We start from the raw sequence: 26793 nt of genomic DNA on the forward strand, positions 1-26793 counted from the left end.
CATCCCACCTGTACCCTACTAACAGCTTCCTACCACCACCCCTGTCATCTTCATCCCACCTGTACCCCTTTGCCAGCTTCCTACCACCCCCTGTCATCTTCATCCCACCTGTACCCATCTACCAATCTACCAGCTTCCTACCACCCCCTGTCATCTTCATCCCACCTGTACCCCTCTGCCAGCTTCCTACCACCCCCTGTCATCTTCATCCCACCTGTACCCCTCTGCCAGCTTCTTACCCCCCCACCCCCTGGGTAATGAGCAGTAACCCATACCAACCAATCAGTGAGCAGTAATAATGTGCAGTAACCTCTAGCAACTAATCAGTGAGCTTAATGATGTGCAGTAACCTCTAGCAACCAATCATTGAGTGGTAATATTGTGCAGTAACTTCTAGCAACCAATCAGTGAGTGGTTATGATGTGCAGTTACCTAGCAACCAATTAGTGAGCCTTGAGCAATCAGTGAGTGTGAACCAGATATTTATGTTTACAATATTAAAGTTGTTTTTAGATAAGTCTATGTGTGTGTTTGTTTTTTGGGATGTTGGGATGAAGAGCAAAATTGCTAGTGGTGGGGGGGGGGGCAGGAAAATGTTTGCCCAGGGTCCAATCAATATTAAAGATGGCCCTGGCTGTCCCTGGGCTGGCGGAATAAGCAGGCCGGCATACACTGGGGTAAAGCCATGGAGGTTCCAGACAGCTGTAACGCCCCCCCCCCCCCCCACCTCATCAGCTACAGCCAATAGCAGGCTCTAACACCATCCTAGCCTTCTCCCAAGTTGTGGTTTTCCACACCACACACACTAGTCAGCTGGTGCCTGCGCTCTGCAGAGACTACACCTCCCAGAATGCACTGTTCGGTGCTCAAAGCGAATGTCTTGGTTTCTCTTGCTTGTAGTAAGGAATGGAAGAGTGTATAGAGGGATCATCTGTCTGTACCCTGTCTGTGGCGGGATCCTTTGTAGTTGTGGCTCTAATGTTTGATGGCTGCTGCAACAATGTGGTGCCACCATGTTAGCCGGGTGAGAGTGTGCTTGTCTTTACCATAATAAGACCATCTCTTGTATCATGTCTGCAGTCTCTGATCATCTCTTGTATTATAGCCGCACAGTCTCTGACCATCTCCTGTATCATGTCTACAGTCTTTGTGGGGGTAGGGGAGCCTACAGAGGAGTCAAAAGTGGGAGTGCTGCTAGGATGGGCATCATTGGAGGAGTCAGGTGTGTGTGGATTGTGGAGAGGAGAATATAGGATGAGACCAGAGCCGCCGTGCTGGAGCTCAGATAAAAATGTCTGACTGTGCCCTGCACAGTGCACCTGAGAGGAGGTCAGTGACAGCGCTGGCAAGCCAGTCTGGGGGGGGCACTGATATAAAGGTTCCCCCTTTTATCAGTAACCCCTCCCACCCTTACATCATCGTTCGACTTTACACCAAAGTCTGCAGCATTCCCCTTTACATCAAATTTCCCCTTGCACTGTAAGGGGCTCTCCTGCAGACTCTGATGTAAGGGGGATACTCTGTGCTGGCTGGGTTATATTAACCTGACCTTGATGTTAAATGGAGAAATATGTTTTTTGCCAATTTTGCTATAACTTAAACACACCCCGGAAGATTCTACCCCCTTCCTGATCAGAGCACCTTTTGCGATTCGGCACTGCGTCGATTTAACTGACAATTGCACGGTCGTGCGACGTTGCACCCAAACAAAATTGAAGTCCTTTTTTTCCCACAAATAGAGCTTTCTATGGTATTTGTTTACCTCTGTGGTTTTTATTTTTTGCGTTATTAACAAAAAAAGATCGACAATTTTGAAAAAAACACATTATTTTTTACTTTTTGTTATAATAAATATTCCCCAAAAATATATAAAAAACTATTTTTTTCCTCAGTTTAGGCCGATATGTATTCATCTACATATTTTTGGTAAAAAAAAATCTCAATAAGCGTATATTAATTGGTTTGCGCAAAAGTTATAGCGTCTACAAAATAGGGGATAGATTTATAGCATTTTTATTATTAACTTTTTTTTTTACTAGTAATGGTGGTGTTCTGCGATTTTCATCGTGACTGTGACATTATGGCGGACACGTCGGACAATTTTGACACATTTTTGGGACCACTGGCATTAATACAGCGATCAGTGCGATTAAAAATGCATTGATTACTGTAAAAATGTCACTGGCAGTGAAGGGGTTGACACTAGGGGGCAGTGAAGGGGTTAAAAGTGTCCTAGTGTGTGTTCTAACTGAAGGGGGATGGGGAGTGTGCAGGGAGGATAACAGATCGCTGTTCATACTCTGTATGAACAGACGATCTGTCACTTTTCCCCTCAAAGAACTGGAAACTGTGTGTTTTCCGTGTCTTAGCGGCGATCGCGGGATCCCGGCGGCTACAGAACTGATGTACTTCCTGTATGGGAGGGGTTATATAGGGGATCACTTCCTGTCTAAGACTTTGTCTAGCAGTGTTCATTCACCTAGAGATGGAGTATAACCCAGTAGGTAATGAATATTAGCCTAACTCTGTGTCCCATGATGTTCTCAAAGAAAAGGATTTTACAGGTAAGTATGACGAAAAAAATCCTATTTTTAATCCTGTAAATGCCACACCAATGCACTGGAACAATGTTACATGGTGTTTATGGCTCGTCCCTATTCACTTGAAAGTAATGGGTTCTGCAGCAGTATTGCCCGCTGAGTGTGACGAGGCAAGGTATTTTTCTGTGGGTGCAAAGCATCGCAACCATGGCACAAGAACACCTCCCATCCACTGCCTTTACAGCTTAGGGAGGCAGTAGGGGGTGCTAAAAAGAAGGCTCAATTGCACATTTTTAATGTTCCTCAACCGCAGGTCTAAACATGCTCTTAGACTGTTATCACTGGAGAAAGTGTCCCCATTGAAAGATGCCTCTGATCCTGTTCTGGTGTCAACTCAAAATGTATCTTTATCATCACTTTCTGTCTCCGTGACACCATGACAAATAAGAAAATTCCCAGCAATTAAAACTTGATAGAAGTGCCAATCCTTCCCTTCTGTTCAGAACTTGCATACAGCGCCACCTACTGACTGCAAGTGGTGATTATAAGGAAATCATGACCAGTATTTTACAATGTATAAAAGTAGGAAGCTGAGCTTGGAGTAGACATATCCTTTCTTTGTTGTTAAAGAGGAGGGCCAGTCAAAAAAAAAAAAAAATTAAAAGTCAGCAGCTACAAATACTGCAGCTGCTGACTTTTAATTGGACACTTACCTGTCCCAGGGTCCAGCGATGCGGGGGATCGAAGCCCCGCTCGTCTCCCCCTCCGTTCAGTGGCGCCGGCATTGCAACTGTGGGCGCTGGGCTGTGGCTTCACAGCCGGGCACCCAGTGCGCATGCGCGAGCGGCGCCGCGCGCCGTGATTGGCCGCTCAGTCACCTGGGACCTGTAATGGGTCCCAGATGATTGACAGGAGGGAGGGAGCAGAGCTGAGCCCTTCCTGTGCCGAGGGGGAAGTGATGTCACCAGCCCAGGCACTGGAAGAAGCAGACTATGAGGGACCCCCTAGCAACAGGCATTTAGAGGTAAGTAAAAAAAAAAAATATCCAAATGTTTTTTTAAATTTTTTTTTAGGCACAATCATGACTTTTTTTTTTTTTTTTAGGGTGGAACACCACTTTAAATAGAAACTGCTGGAGTCATGAAAACAGACCCCCCCCCCCCCCCAAGTGTCTCAAAGTATCAAATAAAGAGCTCCATTTCAGTGTGTTTGAATATCCTGATGAAGGAAGTGGTACTTTACAGGCACATGTCGGATCTTACCAGTGGCAGCTGTTGCTCAAAATTTTGGGGGGGGGGGGGAGCGCGGCAGCACAACCTAACATCACCCCCCCGTGCACGGGAGATGAACGACGGCGATCAGTGTTCTGCGCCCTGAGCCCACCCTTTTTTGATGCCTATTAGAGCCTCTGGCTCTAATCACGTGCTTAAAAAAAAAAAACCCATTGGAATCCATGTCTCTGGCGCCCCACATGTAGACTAGGGGGCTGGACACATGGATGGGGGGGCAACGCCCCTAATGGAGCGGCTGCCACTGGTTCTTACTAAGGAATGTATATGTTGTTTCTCTTCTTTTTTTTTTTTTTTTTTGGAAATTACTTTTTATTGAAGTTTTATATACAACAGTAAACCGCATATAGCGGAACAATTAAACAGGTTGCTCTTAAAACCAATCAGCCTATATCGAAAACATGGAGAAAGAGAGAAAATTCACATTTTCTGTCTTTTGCTTGGTATGTGCAGGTATTGCTTGGGCAAACACATTTGCTCAAGCAATACCTGCACGTTTCATGGACCTCCAGCCAGAGGGACATATGTAGCTATACTGGCGTGATGACGTCTTCGCAACGATATGGGACAATACCGTCATTACAAACTTCCCTCATCCCTCCCAGTCAGGAAAATTAAAGTTATTTAAAAACACTCACCATATTATAACATTTGTAATGGGATAAGTCAATAAAATCACCCACCCCAGAAATACAGCTTTAAAGTGCCAACAAGTGCCCCTCAGCTTTAAAGTGCCAACAAGGAGCAGACAACATATATAGATAATCAGAAACTGTATCTGTAGATCTGTAGATGCCATCCAACCTCCCCAAAACTTATCAAACTTAGTCAGGGCCCTTCTACGTAGCTTTGTACAAAGGGACTGCTTTATTGACCAGTGATTTCCAGAATACCAGCGTTGGGGCAGAAGATTTCTTCCAGGACATGATAATCAGTTTCCTGGCATAGAACAATAAGAGGGTAAGAAGAGTGCGTATGGCCCTAGTGGTAGCCAGAGGTTCAACTATGCTCATCCGACATACTTCAACCGAAAGGGGAATCGAAATGGAGGTGACCGACTGGATACATGTCGCAACTTCTTGCCAAAGGGGTCTAATATTAAGACATTCCCAAAAGATGTGCATAAAATTTGCGAGGGGTGCAGAACATCTCCAGCATAGAGAGGGCTGGCCTTTAAATTTCCTGGCTAGCCTAGCAGGGGTAAGGTATATTCTATGTAAAAATTTGTAATGGATTAAACGGTCCCTGGTGGAGACTAGGCACTTAAACGGGGCCTCCCAGATGTCATCCCAATTGTCTCGGTCTAAACCAGGAGCTGTGGCCTCCATCAATTGAGCCGTTTCCGAAAAGAGGTCCTTGTACAAAATGGATACTGGTTTGAAAAGTGAGTCACTGCGTGTCAGTAGTTCTAGGTCATTCGGTTCAAGATTAAGAGGATCCTTTCCAAATTGAGAGCAAAAAGCATGTCTTGTGGTTTCTCTTCTAGACCCGCAAATTTGCTGCCGCTGAGTCAGCAGCATCCTATCACCTGGTACATCTTAACGTGGACCTGCGCTGTTAATGAACTGTCATTATTTAGGATAGGATTCCGGTGGAGGATCATGAATGCCATGCTTTTCCCTGTCAGTGATCACTGTGGATCCTTTGTGGATCTTGGATGTGAATATTCTGATTATCTTCTGTCCGTTGTTTTAGAACTACTATAAGGCTCAGTTCACATATATGCGAATCGGATGCATTTTGAACCAAATTCGATTAGTATAAGTAAGTGGCGTCACTAGGGGGTGGCTTTTGGGGCTATAGCCCCAAATCTGGGGCCCATAGCCCCGAGTCTCTGCAGGGGTCCCCAAGGGGAGGGGAGGCTCTCTGGGGACCCTGATGTAAGTGGGGGGCTCTCTGGGGACCCTGATTTAGGGGGAGGCTCTCTGGGGACCCTGATTTAAGGGGGAGGCTCTCTGAGGACCCTAATGTAAGGGGGGCTCTCTGGGGACCCTGATGCAGGAGGGAGGCTCTCTGGGGACTCTGATGCAAGGGGGAGGCTCTCTGGGGACCCTGATGTAAGGGGGGGCTCTCTGGGGATATATTCACACACACCTATATTATATACACTTGTATGCCCACCCAAGCGTATGACTTTCTTTACTACTCTGCTATGGGCTCTAGCCCCAGATCTTTTGTAGACCTAGCAAGGCTCCTGATATAAGATGATATATATGATGTGAACCAGATTGGCTTTTAATGGAGTCGGTTCACATATGTGCAGGCTGGTTGCGGTGCAAAGTAAAAAAGGGTTTTAGTCCGGTACAGGCGCGATTTCATTGTCAAATTTGCACCTGAATCGCTGAATGGAAATCGCACTGGACTCTGCACCAAAATCCGACCCGCACACTGTATATGTAAAGCCAGCATAAAGAAAAACAATGTAAATATTTTTTGTTGCACTGAACATAATAAGGAAAACATTTCATAAACTCTGTAAAAGTTGTTGCTGGAGCCAGGTCAGGTTGCCCCTGAAAAATATCAGAAAAAGCTGCAGCCAAAGCAAAGGCCAAATAGAAGATCGTGGCATTCGATGGCAGGATTAAAAACGTGACCCATCCCCCCACCACCATGGAGTATATGAATATTATGTTGTGTCATAGTAAGAGCCACAATTATTATTATTTTGATTATCCTTATCAATGCTTATTACTTATTAATGTCCTTATCCTTATTTCCTTATCAATGCTGATTCCTGCCAATAATCATGTTACTTTGGTACTTGTATTTCTCACCTTGGCTGACCCAACAAGTACTTTGTCCTCAGAGGCACCCATAGTAGGTGTTATCAGGGAGGATTCTGGGTACAGTCCAGGTTTTCATGTCCTCACAGAGATCTGTAGTGATCCTGGACAGTTGCCAGCCAGTAAAGAAAAGCCCGGAGCAAAGCAAATGAAATGACATAGGCGGAGGGCTTACATGACTGGGGAAACAGGGTAATAGTATCAGGAGAGGGAGTGTATCAGGTTGGTGCTGGGGGGGAGGGGTTGGAGAGGAGATAAAAGGGAGGCCCCTCCCTATGAGTCATCACAGTTTTGGGAAAAGTTCAGCAGAAGCATGTCAGAGGTGGAGCAGCTCTTGGCCCAGCTCAGGGAGGAAGCAGCGTTTCAGGGTCTCCTGTTGGATGCAGGACACTTTGGGGCTTATTCTAACACGAACAGCAGCAGGTGATATTACAGGGGGGAGGTAGGGCAATCGGGCGTGTAGGCCCAGGCCGCTGGAGCGATTTTCTCACCGGACTGTCACTCTAGGCCACAGCGTCAGTTGAGGGGTACCCTGTCAGGGACTCCCGACGGGACCCCCGGCCTAGTGGGCAGCAGCGCGGGATGGGGGGAGTCCTGTGCGGTCTCCCCTCCAGCACAGGAGGTCACCAGGAGGACAGTCTGGGGGCTCCGGGGCGGCATTGCGGCCTACTAGGCGGTGGAAACAGGAGGGCACGGGCCCCGCCCCTAGCGCTACGTCAGTCGGCCTGAGGCCTACCATTGAGGAACAAAGCAAAAGGGGTTCCCGGGCTTTCTTATGCACCGCCAAGGGACCTTAGGAGGAGCAGTGGGGGACAGCCGGGGAGGACTTCCAGGCAAGCGCAGGCCAGCAGGACTGAGGCCCCACACACTGGTCTTGGTAAGGCCATCCAGAAGCCGGTGAGCGGGTACCCAATGCGGGGGGGTTCGGAGGTCAGCGGAACCATCGGCAGCTGGTGCTGTTATGCCTGGCGGGCTCTCATCAGAAGAGGAAGAGGGGTCTGGACAGAGGTCGGCAGGAGAACTGGGAGTCGGAAGAAGAGGCTGCTCCCCCCTCCAGCAGTGCAGTGCAACGTCGTTGGAAAGCAGATGGTCGGCTGATGGGGCAACTCCTGTGCAGCCCAGTAAGTCACCTTTACACTTATATCATGAGGGATTGTCTGTTAGCATAGGGCAAGAGGGCAGGACAGATGGGTCCGGCGGGAAGGACGGCAGTGGCTGAGGCAGCTGGGGGGGCTGCGGGGTTACTGGGTTTTCTTGATGGGACATAGGAATTGATGCAAAAGTTGGGGCATGCGGATAGAGCCCCCGCTGTCAGCCTGGGTCCCACCAGCAAGAGTAGTCGGCCAAGCCATTTTGCTGGGGGGTGCGGTAGCTCCGGTAGTTCCGGCCTTGACAACATGCCCGTCACAGGTAACACAGGTGGGGTTACGCAGGGGACGACCAAGGTGGTGGTGGCGGGGGAAGCTGCGGGCAGACAGGAAGTCATCAGACTAGCTGGTTCTGCAAAATGCGAGGTCTATGTTTACTATGAGGGGCCATTGGGTGCACACTTGAAGCCTGAAGTATGAGAAAAGATGTGGTAGGGTGAGTATGCGGAGATTTTTCCCTGCTGCAGTTAGCAAAAATTTAACCTGGATAGGGTTAAACCGGATCATTCAAAGGAGGACGGAGAGAAGAGGGGATACCGGTTGATCCCGACGACATTTGCCAACTGGCTGCAGGAGTTTTACCATCAGTGCAAGGGTGAGTGGGGAAAAAGAACCCCGAACACTGTTCGGCACTCTTTTGTTACTAGGATTTGATAGGGGAGGCGGATAGAGCTTACGGGGGCACGGAGTGGCTGAGGTATGTTGAGCATTTTCGTCAGTGGAGAGTTATCCGGCCGGCGTTGAGATGGGACCATAAGGACATCAGCCTGTGACTGTGCTTGAGGACGGCTGCGTGGGCTCCGCACCAGTTAATTTTCAGGGGAGGCCGGTGGACTTTCGGCTCAGGGACAGGCGGCCGGCAACAAAAAAGGGGTATGCTGGCAGTACAATGCTATGCCTGCACGTTCAGAGGGATGTGCCGGTACAAGCACTAGTGTTCAGGGGTAGATGGTCTCATCAGTCGTCCAGAGGTTGCAAGCAAGGAATAGGTCGTGCTGGAGAGGCTGGACACAAGAGAGAGGACCACAGTGATGGTGAAAAGGATGTGGCCGTTTTCTCGGTAGGTATCCGGATTGGAAAGTGGCTCAGTTGCGGGATTCAGGTTTCACAGCTGGCGTTAGGATTCCATGTATTTTAGAGGTGATTCCACGGTGTCTTGCACTTTGTGATCGGCCATGCGACAGCCAGATGTAGTTTCTGAGGAACTTAGTAGGGAAGTCGCATGGAGGGCCCCTTTCCGTCTGCACTGTTTCGCTGATTTGGTAGTTTCCTCTTTGGAGTAGTGCCAAAGTAGGAGCCCAACAAATTTAGGTTGATTCACCACTTTCTTTTCCAAAAGGGGGTCGGTTAATGATGCCATTGACCAGGAGACATGTTCGGTGAGTAGTACATCGTTCGCTGCTGCGGTGGGTTGGGTGCGTCATTACGGCAAGGGGGCATTGATGGCGAAGGTGGAGGTGGAATCAGTTTTTCGGCTACCCCCAGTTCACCCGGATAGCTTCCGGTTGCTGGGGGTGTCATTGGAATGAGTAATTTTGCGTCGTCCAATGCCCACCGATGTGTTGCTATGTATTCCTGTGCACTATTTGAGCAATTTAGCTCAGTTGTGGGAGGGGTTGTAAGGGATGTGTCGGGCGGGAATTCGATCATCCATTACCTGGACGATTTCATTTGCATGGTACCAGCTTCTTCCAGAATCTGCGCGGGGCTCCTGGCTACGTGGGAACACAGAGCGGACCGGTTTGGAATTCCGGTGGCACCTGAGAAGACGGGGGGGCCTAGTACGGTCATCACGTTCCTGGGCATTGTCTTGGACTCTGGTGCAATGGAATGCAGGTTGTCGGTAGATAAGCTGGCGAATTTAAAAGGGGATATTGCAGGTGTGATTGGTTTAAGCGTGGTCATCACGTTCCTGTGCGTTGTCTTGGACTCGGGTGCAATGGAACGCAGGTTGTCGGTAGATAAGCTGGCGAATTTAAAAGGGCAAATTGCAGGTGTGATTAGTTTACACAAAGTCAGCTGCGAGTACTGCAATCGTTCGGGGGTAAGCGGAATTTGGCATGTCACATTCGGCCAATGGGGGCGGGTTTTTCTATCATTGGTTTTTGGCAAGTACAGCCGGGATCAGGTTTCCCACGAGCGTTGTGCGCTTGGTTAAAGCGCACAGGGAGAACTTGAGGGTATGGCATGCCTTTTTTGTTTGGGAATCCTTTCACGGACAGGCTCTATGGATTTTAGGGCCCGTTAGCAATTTTGACATGGAAATTATTACAGATACTGTTGGCTCTACGGGTTTTGGGGTTTTTTATTCCAGGGTCAGTGGAGTGCTGGACCATGGCCGTGGTCATGGCTTGAAGCGGGAGTGAAGAAGAATTTAGTGTTGCTGGAATTGTTTCCGGTGGGGCTGGCGGTGAAATTGTGGGGTGCTTCGTTCAGGGATCTGAAGGGGATGGAAGGAAGGGCTGGCGTTCGTTCAAAAGGCTGGTGAAGGGTCAGCTGGGCTGGCAGTTCGTTTACTGGTGTTGTATTTCAGGTGAGGCATAGGGAAGAGGGGGTGTCCACTCCTGCTGTGAATATGAAGTTAGCTGGTTTAGCTTTCCTATTCAAATTGCAAGGTCAACCTGATTTCACACAAGATTTTGGGGTGAGACGGGCGATTAAGAGTTACCGGCGATCGGTGGCCCGCAGGGATGCCAGGAGACCAGTAACCTTTGTCATGATGCGGGGTATGGTAGCATATTTGGGGGAGTGTGTTGATCTGAATACCAGGCCATCTTGTTCAAGGTGGCCCTTTTTGTTAGCGTTCTTTGGGGTGTTTCGGATAGAGGAGTTGGTCAGTCCTTAAAAAGGTTCATGGGGGAATTGGGGGTCACGAGGTTATATGTGGAGATGATGGGTTGGCTTTATTTTTGCGTAGATCGAAGACCGATCAAATGGGTAAAAGGGAGGTCAGTACAGGTGCTCCAGTGCCAGGATCACTGCTGTGCCTCATATAGATGGATCTACTGTATCGCGCTTTCATATTGTTGATGATTTTTGTAAGAAAATGTTTACGGGCATTGGGGTGGGTAGAGAAGGAGTTTTCCTCTCATTCATTTTGGATAGGGGCTGCTACGGAGGCAGCCAGAAGTGGACTGGATGTGGATTCGGTAAAAGCGTATTGGGTGGTGGGAATCAAGGAGGTCCCAGACAGCAGTTCGGCCTCAACTTGTGGTTGGGTTGTGAAGTATTAGGGTGGGGAGGAGTTTGATGTTAGGCCCTGCGTGGTATGGAATACTATTTGGTCATGGTGTTGGGTTTGCTCTCTTATAATTTCAGAATCGGTGGCAGGAATGGTCTGGATAATGGGTCATTCCTAGGTGTTCTGGGGGGCCAGGAGGGGTGAGGTTGGGTAAGAAGGCAGGCATATGGGTTTTTATAGACGGTAGGCTGTATTCGTGGTTGGGAGTCCCTGGGATGTTATGGGGTAGGATTGTTACTGAAGTGTATCGGTATGCAAAAAAGGGACAGGCTGCCCGACGTTTTTGCACGTGGGCGGCAACGGTTTGGGGGTTAGGTCCATGTTGGACATTACGCGGGACATCAAATTCGATGTGCGGCGGTTATTGAGGGACTTTCCTGGAATGGTCATTGTTTTGGTCGGACATGGTGGCTCGTACAACATGGCGGATGGCCAGGTCGGTGGAAAGGGTTAGTAGGGCCAGGAGAAAGATTAATAGGGATGTGAGCAAGTTCATGGTTAGGCATGGGGGATTGGCTATTAGGCACGTGGAATTGGAGTTTGAGAAATGGAGATACCTGAGGGCAGATGGGGTGTATTTGCATGAGGTGGGTATTGACATGTGGGTGTTCGGATTACAAGAGGGTATTTAGAGAGCACTTCGGGTGTGGAGGGGCACCCATAGGTAAGGTGTTTCCTTTGGGTGCTGTGGCGGGTGTTGGTCTTTGCAGGGGAAGGAAGATATTTCAGAAGGAAGAGTTCAGGAACTATCGTTGCTATGGGTCCTGATGGTGGTTTCCAGCTAATGGAGATTAGCTGGAAAGTGTTAATGGGGGCACTGCGGTTAGTGGTTGTCTCTGAGCCAGCATGTCGGCTTGAGGCCTATTAATACACTTGGAGAGGTACCGCAGTGCAGTTTTGTTTTTCCACAGATGGTTATGAAGTTCCTGCAAAGACCAACGCTAGGAGATTGATGGGTTGATTAACAGATGTTTCAATGTTTTATGTTAATTTGAATATATATATTTGTTTAAATAAATTAGGCTGCTACGGCCTTGTTAACTCCAACCTTGGTGTGGTCTCAATTAATAAGGTAAGGTTAAGAGGTTGGGGTATATAAGTGGTGGTAGAGTTACCTCTGTTATACAACAGTCAAGAAAAGCCCGGAGCAAAGCAAATGAAATGACATAGGCGGAGGGCTTACATGACTGGGGAAACAGGGTAATAGTATCAGGAGAGGGAGTGTATCAGGTTGGTGCTGGGGGGGAGGGGTTGGAGAGGAGATAAAAGGGAGGCCCCTCCCTATGAGTCATCACAGTTTTGGGAAAAGTTCCCGCCCACCCTCCCTTTGGCTTCATTGTTTTTGGCTGTTTTGTATTTCTTGCTTTTCATTTCGGACAGGTTCGTTGAATCCTGCAATGTCGTGGCAGTGGCGGGTGTTGGTCTTTGCAGGGGAAGGAAGATATTTCAGAAGGAAGAGTTCAGGAACTATCGTTGCTATGGGTCCTGATGGTGGTTTCCAGCTAATGGAGATTAGCTGGAAAGTGTTAATGGGGGCACTGCGGTTAGTGGTTGTCTCTGAGCCAGCATGTCGGCTTGAGGCCTATTAATACACTTGGAGAGGTACCGCAGTGCAGTTTTGTTTTTCCACAGATGGTTATGAAGTTCCTGCAAAGACCAACGCTAGGAGATTGATGGGTTGATTAACAGATGTTTCAATGTTTTATGTTAATTTGAATATATATATTTGTTTAAATAAATTAGGCTGCTACGGCCTTGTTAACTCCAACCTTGGTGTGGTCTCAATTAATAAGGTAAGGTTAAGAGGTTGGGGTATATAAGTGGTGGTAGAGTTACCTCTGTTATACAACAGTCATGTTTGTTGTGCAGATCTCTGGCAGTATTATATGTACATAATACACCTCTTTCTTCCAACACTCACACAACCATGGGAGCTCTGATCCCCATCCTTCTTCTGTACGGTTTCATCCAGGTGACTTGTGGCACAGGTAAGATTCTGCCATAATAATTTACATAGTGCTTATTTACAACATCGCTAACAAGTGATTTTTTGTTAGTTCTTCTGACAGTGTCTTCTGTCTCACTGAGATTTTATTGGTGAGATCTCCGTGCTGAATTTCTTAATATCTGCTGTGCCCATTATGAGGTGTTCCCACCATCCCTGTACTGAGTTCCAAGGTCTGTATACCTGCTGTGCCCATTATGAGGGGTTCCCACCATCCCTCTATTGAGTTCCTCGGTCTGTACACCTTCTGTGCCCATTATGAGGGGTTCCCACCATCCCTCTATTGAGTTCCCAGGTCTGTACACCTTCTGTGCCCATTATGAGGGGTTCCCACCATCCCTCTACTGAGTTCCCGGGTCTGTACCCCTGCAGTGCCTATTATGAGGCATTCCCATCATCCCTGTGATGAGTTCCTGGGTCTGTACACCTGATGCAATAGAAACCAAAACGTGTAGCGCTGAATGAAAGACACCTTCAAAGTAATGAGGTGAAGAGCTAGTGCTCTAAATACAATTTAACCAAAAAAAAGAACACAAATAAAATGTCCATCATTGGAAAAGATTGAATATAAATAAAAGTCCGTGAGCATAAAGACTCTACTAGTCTACTAGTCTACTAGTCTACTAGTCTACTGTGCAGAATGCTTTTATAGTGTATCTCCTTCCCGTCGTCGTGGAAGTGAACTCCGTCACTTTACGCATCCTCACAGCATTATGCTGGCATACAACACACTTCCTGTATGGAAAAAAGCCAGTCATCCCAGAAGAAGCCCAGGTTATTTTTAGGGGTGCACCATCAATACAGGGTCGGATAGCCCCTAACATCATTAATGCCCCCACCCGTCCCTCTTTCTTTCATGATTGGACTGGCTTTTTTCCATGCAGGAAGTGTGTTGTATGCCAGCATAATGCTGTGAGGATGCGTAAAGTGACGGAGTTCACTTCCACGACGACGGGAAGGAGATACACTATAAAAGCATTCTGCACTTGCAGCACTAAATATGTAGTGTATCTCATCACTTGCCCCTGCCACAAACAATATATAGGCCGTACCACCAGGACATTCTCCATTAGAGTGGGGGAACACATCGCCCTAATTAAAAGCAGAGACCCTAAACATACGGTCCCGAGGCATTATAAAGAATTCCATGGTGGAAATCCAGATGGATCACAGTTTGTCATTATTGACAAATATACACCACCATGGAGAGGGGGTGCCAAAATAAGGGGGGTATCTCGTTTAGAAATGTTCTGGGCATATGAGCTACAGACATTTGCCCCTTTAGGGCTAAATGTGGAGATAGATGTCAACGCTTTTCTAGATCAATCATAGAATCTATGGTTCGCTGGTACATCTGTATGTTTCGATTGTAAGTAGGTTCTATATTGGATAGTAACCACAGATGTGAATTATGTATACCTATGTGAATCCAGTTCATTGAATTCCCTGTACTTAGGATGCTGTATGTGTTACATACATATGCAGCGTTTTATATTTTCAAATTTCACATATTTTATATATAACCTGGTTATGTTTATCCGGCTATCTATATAGCCAGATTTTTTGTCCAGATTATCTATGATTTCAATTTATTGAAACGGGAATATAGAGAACATACACCCATATATATGGGGACATATTTGGGTTAACTCTCATTATTTCCCATAGCTATTAAGACCGAGCAATTGAAGTGCCTTAACATGTATTTTCATTTTTCAAACTGAACAATAAAAGCTCTTTTCACGAGTAATTAATCTTATATAAAAATATGTGTCTCTCTTATGAGTAATTATGTCGATACATCTTTAAGCGTGTGAAGCTGCACTTGCCGGTTGTATGGCGCGCGGTGGAACGCACACTTCCGGTTAACCTACTGGAACTGGAACACAAGCTATTTTAGATTGAGGCTTATCTCAACGTGCTTCCGCACTGAGAGCTTCCGGCCAACCACTGTCCGAACGCAAGCCATTTTAGAACAAGGCTCATAGAAGCGTACTTCCGTTCCCGCGTCGTGACGTCATGACGTCATATCGCGGGATTTGCCGGGATTCGTCTCCGTACATACTAGGAGACAATCAATACTTTTAGCACCAGATATAAGCGGACATATAATTTAAGATCACCCTTGTTACACTATACTAATAGGAACCTTATTAATATTCGGTATATTGGGAATATTGGGCCACAACACTGGGAGGTGGAACGCATAGTACACCCATGAAATTGAGGCTTGGAACGCACGCGGGTCCGCCATTTTGGGCAACCCGGAAGTGCCAATCTACGGAATTGAATGGGCTGGAGTCACATCATGAGGATTACAGTACCTATATTAGGAAGTCGGGCTGCAGTGGAAGGTACCCCTGGACGAAGTCTTGTTAGACGAAACGCGTCGGGAGGACTCCACTGCCGCCTTCTTTTTATGTACAAGCGCTTTTTATCATCTTAAAATGTAAGTGTATTTCTTTTTACAATAAAATACGTTGTTTACGGTATCACACTATGTGGCCCTTTTTCTATCCTGTATGAGCCATATGTGGGGAGATCCATCGTTACATTTGGAGAAGACACGTCTTTGAAAGCCCCCTGTGATCCCTTCATCTTCAGGCTGTCAAGGTCTTCCTCCTATTGCTAGTGAGCAATAAAAGCCGGTTTGACCCTCACAGTATATACTGTCCTGGGTTCAAACCCTCCGGTAAGCCCCCATCTTCACTGGCTGAGGGAATTGCACATTTTTTAGACACTGTGGTGTGATGTTTAAGAGTTGGTCCATCCACGCATTATTCAACATATATATGTGGGACTATTTAGGAACCAGCTGTGCATCATTTTTCTAAGACTTTTATGGTTATATGCTGGTGATGGTACTTTACACATCACTCATAAGTGGTGACTAGTAGAGTCTTTATGCTCACGGACTTTTATTTAAATTCAATCTTTTCCAATGATGGACATTTTATTTGTGTTCTTTTTTTTTTGGTTAAATTGTATTTAGAGCACTAGCTCTTCACCTCATTAGTTTGAAGGTGTGTCTTTCATTCAGCGCTACACGTTTTGGTTTCTATTGATTTGTTTGGCAATTATTCTATTTGCGGTGTTAGCGGCTTACCATTTGGAGCAAGCGCAATTTAACTACTGGTGGGGTTTTGCTGTACACCTGATGCGCCCATTATGAGGGGTTCCCACCATCCCTGTGCTGATTTCCCAGGTCTCTACACCTTCTGTGCCCATTATGAGGGGTTAATTTTGTTTATTGAAAAATCTTACAAACAACAACTTATATACAATAGAACCATAATAAATAAATAAAACCTATTTACAAAATAATTGAATATGACTATGCAAAACAAGAACATAATAAATGATGTAAACCAAATTGCGCACAACACAAACCCTACGGGAGAGCCGGACTAAGGAACATCACCGTCATAATGCATGTAGCCTTTTATCAAAAATATATTTGATCTGAAAATCTAGGGGAGTGAAACAAGAATACAAAGAAAAGCCGCACACCCCGAGATCAACAGGCAGCAGCTACAGAGTCCTGATATTCCTCCATGCCCTTATCCAGGCCTCCTGCTGCCACCTGCCTTTCTCAAGACCCTGAATCTTCCCAACCTCACCCAGAATGTCCTGCATCACCACTTCGACAGGGAGGATTTTACACCGTAAGGATACCTGACACCGTGCACTCCACGTGAAAAAAAAAGAGTACTAGACTAACTAAAAAAAGTGTTTCCAAATCATAATCCCGACGGGTCTGGAATGCCCCTTACACCCACTCTGCATAACTCATATGGGGGAGGTAGGGTATACTCAGAGCCCCACCCTCTTGTACACCTCTATATTAAAAGGGCACTGAAGTAGAAAGTGATTCATGGACTCCACCCCTCCTCCACACTCCACTGTCGGGCAGCCCCGATCACTCATGGAAAGAAACTTCAAGTTGCCCTTCACAAAGTTTTCCATGAAAGGCAAGCCAAGCCTGATCCCTAAACTTCATTGGGATTCTCTCCAAATTAATCAATCGCAAACCCACCCCCAAAACTAGGCTTGGGCAATCCCTCAAGGCCAGTGGCTCGCAAAAAGCAGAGCTCATGATCCGCTTCTCAAGAAGTTTCCTTGGAAGAGATCTGACTTCTCCTGCTGTTACTTGCCACCGCCGAAGCATTTTAAAACACGGGGCAACAAGCCGGGGGCTTATCATGCTTGACTTTCAGGCTTTTCACTGGCCCACCATTTTCCCAATCTCGCAGAAAGGGCCTAAACCAGGACTGGAAAATACCAACCCACCCAGGCTTTCTCTCTGCCAACATGTTACCAAGATTGTACTTCACAAACATCAGAGAGAAAAAGACTACAGGGTTGATCATCCCTAGACCACCATCCTGTCTAGGAAGGTAAGTCACATTCCTTTTGACAAGGTTTATTCTGTCCCCCCATAACAGCTGGAAGAAACAACTATAGACCCTGGTATAGAGAGAAACTGGCAAAACACAAACAAAACTCACATACAGAAAAATCGGAAACAGGTATGTCTTGATCAGATCAACCTTTTCCCTCAAGGAAAGCCGCCAACCTTTCCAGCTTGCCACCTTGGCATCGGCATTCTCCAGCCTGTTCATCCAATTTGCATGACCATAGTCACCTGGGCTGAAATCAATGCCTAGAACTAAAATTTTTTGTTGGGGCTCCGGGAAGTCATCCGGTAGAACAAAGCTCTCACCTTCCATGCCCATCCAGAAAGCTTCAAACTTGTCTTGGTTGACCTTTGAACCTGATGCCTCTGTATACTGCCTTATCAGTGAGATCACCTCCTGCGCCTCCTCAGTCCCAGAGACAAAAACAGAAACATCATCAGCATAGGCCACAACCTTCAAAGGAGGCTCACCAGCGATGCCCAAAGGTTCCCCGCACAATGGTCCACTCTCTGGGGTCGATTGCAAACACATATAGCAGAGGACTCAATGGACACCCCTGACACACACCCGAGCCGACCTCAAAGGGCTGCCCGACCCAACCATTAACCAGAGGAAAACTTTCAGCCCCTTTGTACAAAATCTTGAGCCAATCAATGAAACCCCCCTCCAGGCCATATTTGTCAAGAAGGAGCCAAGGATACTCATGATTAACCCGATCAAAGGCCTTAGCCTGATCCAATGTCAGCAAAAATTTACCCCAACCAGCAGCCCTACAACGCTCCAAGGCCTCCCGGACAGCTAAACACTGCTGAGAAAGTGCTTGGACCGAGCAGTGCTGGTGGCGGGATAACAAACTGCCTGCCACTGGTGATAATCGCCAGAAAAAAATCTTTGCCAGTATCTTTCTATTGACATTAAGAAGGTTAATGGGGCGCCAATTTTCAATCATCAAAGGATCTTTACCCTTTGACAGAAGGATCACTGCAGATTGCCTCATAGAGGGAGGGAGAGAACCCTCATACAAACAGCCATTAAAAATCTCCGCAAGGTAGGGATCCAGGATCGTCTTAAAACATTTATAAAATTTGGCTGTCAAACCATCTGGCCCTGGCGTTTTCTTGATGGCTAGTTTATCAATAGCCTGGATTACTTCATCTGCAGTGATTTCATCTGTCAAATTCATCAAAGGAACATTACTTTCCAGTCCTGGTGTAGAGTCCAAAAAACCCAACATCCTTGTCCAATCAAGGTTCCTTCCTCCCAGGAGATTGGCATAGTATGACCTGACAACCTCCAGGATCCCTGACCTAGACTTTGTCAGAGTTTGGTCCCTCAGGCCATTGACCGACTTAACTGCTACGCTCTATTTACAGTTCTGGTAAGGGTCAGGCGAATGGTATTTCCCATAATCCCTCACCTGAACCAAGGAGGCATGCTGGTCATATTGATGTCTCCTAAGGAGGAGCTTCACCTGAGAGATCGTTCCAGAATCTCCTCCATTCGAAACAAGGCGGTCAAGCTGCTTCTTTCTTCTTATGGCCTTGAAAAGCCCTACAGTCAATTGTTTTACAAGCTCCCACCATTCTGACTTGCTGCTGCAAAAGTCTGGTAGTTACCTGTGCATGAAAAAAATCCTCAAAGGATTGTCTTACGCTCTCGTCTTCCAGGAGGACCGAATTCAATCCCCAGATACCCCTCCCCCTAGGTGGCATGTCTGGGGCATTCAGAGTCACAGATAGAATACAGTGATCAGAAAACTCTACTGCCCGACACACAGGTGCCGAAAAAGCAGAGTCCCCCTTAAAAAACCTATCTATCCTACTCTGACTGTTACCTCGCTGAAAAGTGAACCCTGTGCTGTCTGGGCAGCGCTTAATGTGCGCATCTACCAGACCTGCTTCCCTATCGCATTGAGAAAAAGGGTGTCATAGCCCAGCTTATCTCTGAAACCTCTCCTGTCTTTAGACCTAGTAATGCTGTTGAAATCACCTCTAAAGATAACCTGCTGGGCCGTAAAAAGAAAAGGCTTAATCTTTGTAAAGAGGCATTTCCTGTCCCACTTCGTCTGGGGACCATAGATGTTAATCAGGCGCAAGTCCTGCCCCTTCACAGAGACGTCTAAGACCATGCATCTCCCAATCTCTACCTCAATTACCCACAGGCACGTTACCATACCAGAAAAAAGGACCGAAACCCCGCTGTAAGGTTCGGCCGCATAAGACCAAAATGAGGGACCATGTCTTCACTCCTTCTTTGCCAGATGTATATCGGCCAGACTACTCAGATGGGTCTCTTGCAAAAACAAAATGTCAGCATCAAACTCGCTGAGCAAAAATAAGGCCATATGACGAGCACTTACTGATCTTAAGCTGGCAACATTAATGGTTGCCACTTTTAACGGATTGGGAACTGCTATTAGGGTAGTTGAGGCAGCCATTTCTTAGCCTGACTATTCCCTCTCCCTGGAGAACCAGGCTTGGGTGGTGAGTGGCTGTAAGTGGCCCGGAGAGGTGATGTTTGTGAATGGTCCCACAAATTGCTGTATCCCTCAAAGCGATGCCAGAATCCAGAAGGGTGTGGATGGTCCCACAGATGTAGATGGTCCCACGAGTTGCTGTATCCCTCAAACCGGAGCAACCCACACGTTGTTGTATCCCTCGAGGCAATGTTTAGGAGCCAAAAGATGATGGTGACAAGTAGAGAAAAAGAAGGAATGGCCACATAGTGTGAATCCGTATAAAAAAAGGAATTTATTTAAAATGTAGATATACACTCACATGTAGATCCGTATAAAAACAGCGCTGTAGAAAAGTGGCGACAGTGGGGTCCTACGCGTTTCGTCTTCATAGACGTCGTCTGGGGGGTTTCCCCCCACTGTAGCCACCGAGATATATATAGGGGGTACATCAGTATTCATGAGAATCAGCTCCACAGATGGAAAAACATCACTTCTGGTTTCGGCCAAAATGGCCGCCCGGAGTGCGTTCCACGCCTCACATTAGTTGCAATGTGGGCACCGGAAGTGAGGAGATGCAAAAGTGACATGGCTAGCCAAAAATCTAATAAATTCTAATAAATTCATAGCGGCCGAAAAGTGCAGTGTGCAGTGTGTAGAAGATGATGTCCCAAGTGAAAGTATGAAGCCGTTCGTTATAAGCACGGCACATTAATCTGCGCGCGCATCCAGGTATGGCAAAAGGTACCGTGCATGTGCGATAGTGGAAGAGACTGAGTGACGCTAGTGAGGGGGAGGACCTCAGTGAAGGAGGTAGCAACGTCAGCACCCGGCGGCAGAGCATGACGTATAGTGCACATGCGTAGTGAGGAAAATGTGAAACATCAGTGTGTTAGAATCAGGGCAGTCCAATGCTGGGAAGTGGGAGGCATCACTGCCCAGCACCCTCATGTACACGACCCGGAGGTGCTAGTAGTGACCCGGAAGTGCATGTGGTGGCCCCAAATCGAGAAAATAGAAAGAAAACACTGTCCAAATGTATGTGCACGTGAAAAATGTTTAAATTACACACACTGGAAGCGTAAAAACATGATAGATAAATCACATGGCAATAAGCATGGAACACAAACATGTTCCCGAAAAAACAACAAAAAGTAAATTTTGGAAAAAATAGAGAAAAAGGAGAGTATAGTAATACTCATCTAACGACACATGTAAATGTGCAATTGTGGAGTGGACTCCCATGGAGATGTACATAAAATATTCACTCAATACACATATACAATAAATACACTGCATTTATGTATGTAGTAAATGTATATGTGCAGAGTATAACCTCAAACAGGTGAATACATGTAAAATATAGCCTTGGGAAGGTAAAAAATAGATAGTAAACAGGAGAGAGAACAACACATAGAAATAGGCGTCAAGCTTTATTAATAAAGGCATTGACATCTAGTTCTACATTGATACCTAATGGAAAAGGTGTGCGGAGCTCATGGATCCAGAAGGTCTCCAAACGGCATACACCCCTGGTCATGGCACCTCCCCTCCAGGGGGGAACATATCTATCTATCACCACAAATTGTGTCCCCTCCATAACACGATTATGGTGTAGCTTATAGTGTCGGGGGACTGTGTGTTTAGTGTCCCCGTTCTTAATGAGAGCAATGTGTTCCGCTACTCTTATAGCAAAAGAGCGGATGGTGCGGCCTACATATTGTTTCCCACAGTGACATGTAATTAGGTATACAATGTAACTAGTGGTGCAAGTACAAAACTGTTTAATGGGATACCGTTTCTGGGTGACCGATGATGTAAACGACACAGTTTTCCTTCCGATGCCCGAATTATGTTGACACACAATGCATTTTTTACATGAGTAGAATCCTTCCATCTCATGGAAGAGTGGTTGGCGTATGGGGGGATTAATGATGTTGGGGGCAATTTTGCTTTGTAGTGTGGGGGCTCCCCTAAAGATGACCTTCGCCCTATCGGGCAAAACTGTGCCCAAAACTCGGTCATTCCTAAGAATATCCCAATGCTTGGAAAGAATGGCTTTAACTTGCCTATGTTGATTAGAAAAAGCAGTCAATAGGGACCACCTGAAGATCTCGCCCTGTTCTTTTTTGGGACAACTAATGTGAGGCGTGGAACGCACGCCGGGCGGCCATTTTGGCCGAAACCGGAAGTGATGTTTTTCCATCTGTGGAGCTGATTCTCATGAATACTGATGTACCCCCTATATATATCTCGGTGGCTACAGTGGGGGGAAACCCCCCAGACGACGTCTATGAAGACAAAATGCGTCGGGTAGGACCCCACTGTCGCCACTTTTCTACAGCGCTGTTTTTATACGGATCTACATGTGAGTGTATATCTACATTTTAAATAAATTCCTTTTTTTATACGGACTCACACTATGTGGCCATTCCTTCTTTTTCTCTACTTGTCACCATCATCTTTTGGCTCCTAAACATTGCCTCGAGGGATACAACAACGTGTGGGTTGCTCTGGTTTGAGGGATACAGCAACTCGTGGGACCATCTACATCTGTGGGACCATCCACACCCTTCTGGATTCTGGCATCGCTTTGAGGGATACAGCAATTTGTGGGACCATTCACAAACATCACCTCTCGGGGCCACTTACAGCCACTCACCACCCAAGCCTTATCCGACCCAACTAGGCGTATGCCCCTTTGGGTCCATCCCATCTGGTAAGCCTTTTCATCTCTCGGTGGGGGTGTGTCTGTCTTCATCTTGGATGTCATATATCCCCGCTTGAAGTGTTTTAGTTCCTGAAGACTACCTATTGTTATATATACGGATGACCCTTCCCTATTATATACTTTTGGAAATGTTGGTTTAACGGCTTTCATATTGGACGTTTTCTAATTTTATAGCGCTACACTTATTGCATTCTCCTTTTATTCAACATCTTGTTGGTTGTGTTAGCTGCTCTCCTCTCTTTTTCTGTGCAGCGCAGAATTATTTTGTATACATCCTCTTTTGTGCTTTGAGATCACATTCTGCTGCAGCCCATCCCAGTCCATAGCAATATGGATGTCTTTGACTACAGGGCCTCCCGGACCGTTAATACGGATGGAGTCTTTGTAGTCACTGGTAATGACACCGAATTAGGTGGTTTGTTTTTGAGGCTTAAGAACATCATGTCCTCTGAACTCCATTTACAGTGGGACATGGCGTTCCTGGAACAGTATGTCTCTGATCATATTGTCCCTAGAAGCCTTAGGTGGGATGTACACCCACCACAAGAGGAACCGGATATAGACTCTTGGTACAAATACTTTAATGAGGCAGGGATTAACCTCCTTGGTATCCTCATTACCAAGAAACGTAATAAACTGTCCATGCTAGATAGTGAGATCAAGGAGATTAAAGATAAACTTTTAACGCATAAAAATTCCCCCGAATACTCTGTTCTCTCTTCCAATCTCCAGAAATATCTGGAGAAGGAAGACAAAGAGCAGAAAAACAAAAAACAAAAGAAGTACTCCAGGGATATGGGGGATTATAGAACAGGAAATGTATTTGGCTGGCAGAAACTGTATGCCGCTAATCCTGTTGTTACCACCACTGTACCCTCCATGGTGGGTCCTCCCAGTACCTCGGTGTCTAGAACGGTTGACACAGAAGTTCGACCCTTAGGTACTCCGATTGATACGATAAGGAGAGATGATTCAAGATATGAATCTCCTTCACGTATCAGAACATACTATCACAACCCTCACACCACCCACAGTAATCAGAGGGGTAGGGGTCACACTAGAGGGAAACGTGGTGGAAGGGGTCAACGAGGCCGTGGTATGCATCCTTCTGAATTATATTCAGGACAACGTGGTGCTTCCTCATCCCGACAGGGAGCCTATGCTGATACCCACTACACGAACCCCCATTATTATGAACAACCCTCCCTGGCCACTCAAAATAGGTTCTTACCCCTCAGAGATACATGGGATGATGAATACAGAGACCATTATAGATACGACTCTGGGTTCAGACATGAACAGTCACCTCATGGTTATTATCCACCTAACACTAACCAACGCAATGGACAGGTTTTTCACGAGGAACAAAGACCAAGAAAAAGGGGCTCCGACCTAAGAGAGGCACAAGGGGAGGCTGGAGAATCCAAAGGAGGAAAAAGAAGGAGAACTTAAGGGGCCAAGGTGTTTTCAATTTAAGTGCCAAGCCACTCACCACAGAAGAGCTCTCTGTACTTGACAAGGGACTTAAATATGCCCCTCCGAAGAAGCTCGACAGGTTTGGCACTTTCATTGATATTCATAAATATATACGAAAGTTGCATATTCAGCGCTACCTCATTTCTAACCCTGTGAGAAGTGAGAGCAGCGCCACATCTGGGACGTCCATTCTGGCCTGTCCAATCCTTCATTGTTCACCCCACCTATCCCCATGGCGCCAGCCATCAGTATATTTAGGGATCTTGTCCTTAAAGATCTATCCGAACTCTATCCGAAACATTGCCTCAAGGGATACAACAACGTGTGGGTTGATCCGGTTTGAGGGATACAGCAACTCGTGGGACCATCTACATCTGTGGGACCATCCACACCCTTCTGGATTCCGGCATCGCTTTGAGGGATACAGCAATTTGTGGGACCATTCACAAACATCACCTCTCCGGGCCACTTACAGCCACTCACCACCCAAGCCTTATCCGACCCAACTCGGCGTATGCCCCTTTGGGTCCATCCCATCTGGTAAGCCTTTTCATCTCTCAGTGGGAGTATGTCTGTCTTCATCTTGGATGTCATATATCCCCGCTTGAAGTGTTTTAGTTCCTGAAGACTACCTATTGTTATATATACGGATGACCCTTCCCTATTATATACTTTTGGAACTGTTGGTTTAACGGCTTTCATATTGGACGTTTTCTAATTTTATAGCGCTACACTTATTGCATTCTCCTTTTATCAAAAATATATTTTATCTGAAAATATAGGGGAGTGAAACAAGAACACAAAGAATAGCCGCACAGCCTGAGATCAACAGGCAGCAGCTACAGAGTCCTGATATTCCTCCACGCCCTTATCCAGGCCTCCTGCTGCCACCTGTTTTTCTCAAGACCCTGTATCTTCCCAACCTCACCCGAATGTCCTGCATCACCACTTCGACAGGGAGGATTTTACTCTGTACGGATACTTCACACCGTGCACTCCACGTGAAATAACGGACTAGTAGACTAACTAGAAAAAGTGTTTTCAAATCATAATCCCGATGAGTCGGAAAACTCCACTGCCTGACACACAGGTACTGAAAAAGCAGTCTCCCCCTTCCCAGATCCTGTAGCAGCAACACCAGCATAAGTTTTCCTTACAGACACACCAATTGCAGTCTTGCACGAGTCTTGTCCTAAAGCCTCGTACACACGATCGGATTGTTGGCCAACAAAACCGTGGACTTTTGTCCGAAGGGCGTTGGCCCAAACTTGTCTTGCATACAAATGTAGTGACGTACTACTTTGTTTTTCAGCTCTTTAGTGCCACCCTTTGGTCTCCTTATGCTAATTTTGTGTTAGTAGAAGTTTGGTGAGTATTGATTCGCGCTTTTCATTTCGCACTTTTCATTTCTCACTTTTCATTTTGCGCTTTTCATTTCACGCTTTTCAGTTTGTTTCTGAACGGCCGTTCGTCAACCAGCCATGTTGCGGAATCGGAGGAGATAACGTGTTATTTATTATTGGCCTTGGAGTTATTGCTTTGACCCAAGTCCGGGAACAGGAGGAGTTCTTGGACCAAAAATTGGTTGCTTTATTAATCGTGACCAATTATGTCATATGTCTTTGCTGCGGGAACTCCAGGAGAATAATCCCAATGTTTTTTTTTTTTGGAATTATCTCCGGATGACAGACCCCTGTTTTCACCAACTCTTGGCATTGTTGACCCCCTATATTAAGAAGCCGGACACAAACATACATGAGGCTTTTATTTTATTTTTTGGTTGAATAATAATGATTTGATTTGGTATATTTTCTATATTTTTGGATCTATATTATCCCTGTGCTCAGTTCCTGGGTCTGTACATCTGCTGTGCCCATTATGAGGAGTTCCTATCATACCTGCTTTTTTTTTTTTTTGTTATGGAGAACGTAGCCAGAGGAACTGGGACACCACATGCCAGTGAGCACTACTGTATTGAGAAGAGATCTCTTTGCTGCAGACCCCCAAAAAAGTCAGCATATCATCTGTATCTAAAAATCTTACTCTGAGGCTCTGATCATTATTTTATAATCTGATAATTATTTTATAATAAAAAATTGCTTTTACATATGTTGAAGAATGGTACATTTAGCATAAGGACATAGTAGCTGAGTTTTCAGTGTTTCAAGTATTAGTCGGGTTCTTATACCGTATGCAATTACTTTCCAAGCAATTGTAATGCAGTAACACAATGTGCTGGTATCACTGGGGGTTCACATCAACAGCATATCATCTCATAGGTACATAGTTGCATGGCATTGCATGCTATTTTTAAATTTATGATCTACCAGAACACTCAGATCCTTCACCACTAATGACTCCAGCTATTCTTCTCCTAGTATGTATGATGTGTTCATGTTTTTACCCCCCCCCCCCCCAAATGCATAACTTTATCTTTACATCAACATAAAACCTAATTTGCCACATACTGTAGCAGAAAAATGAGAAATAATTCAACACTTAGTTGGTATCTCTTCCTCAGCGCTCATGGAAAGTGTGTTACTTTAAAATAACAAGAGCAGCTACTATAATATTAAAACATTAAAGCAGAAATATGTCACAGCAACAAATACCATAACATTAGCAGCGCTAAAATAATCCAAACGTTTTAGGATTTGTTAAAAGTTCACTAAAATAGTTAAATGAGTATGAAGTCCACTTTATATAT

At 46.0% G+C, this 26793-nt stretch overlaps 1 protein-coding gene across 1 annotated transcript in view; it reads left to right on the plus strand.

The window, feature by feature from the left end:
* Nucleotides 1-12874: 12874 nt before the first annotated feature.
* LOC141112683 (cocaine esterase-like) overlaps nt 12875-26793 on the plus strand; it is a 36444-nt gene continuing 22525 nt past the window's right edge. Inside the window, exon 1 of the mRNA XM_073605683.1 lies at nt 12875-12989. Coding sequence (XP_073461784.1) covers nt 12929-12989 — 61 coding nt within the window. The 5' untranslated portion in view covers nt 12875-12928. The remainder of the gene's footprint in view (nt 12990-26793) is intronic.

The sequence above is a fragment of the Aquarana catesbeiana genome, linkage group LG11 (genome assembly GCF_042186555.1).
Source record: "Aquarana catesbeiana isolate 2022-GZ linkage group LG11, ASM4218655v1, whole genome shotgun sequence".
NCBI lineage: Eukaryota > Metazoa > Chordata > Amphibia > Anura > Ranidae > Aquarana > Aquarana catesbeiana.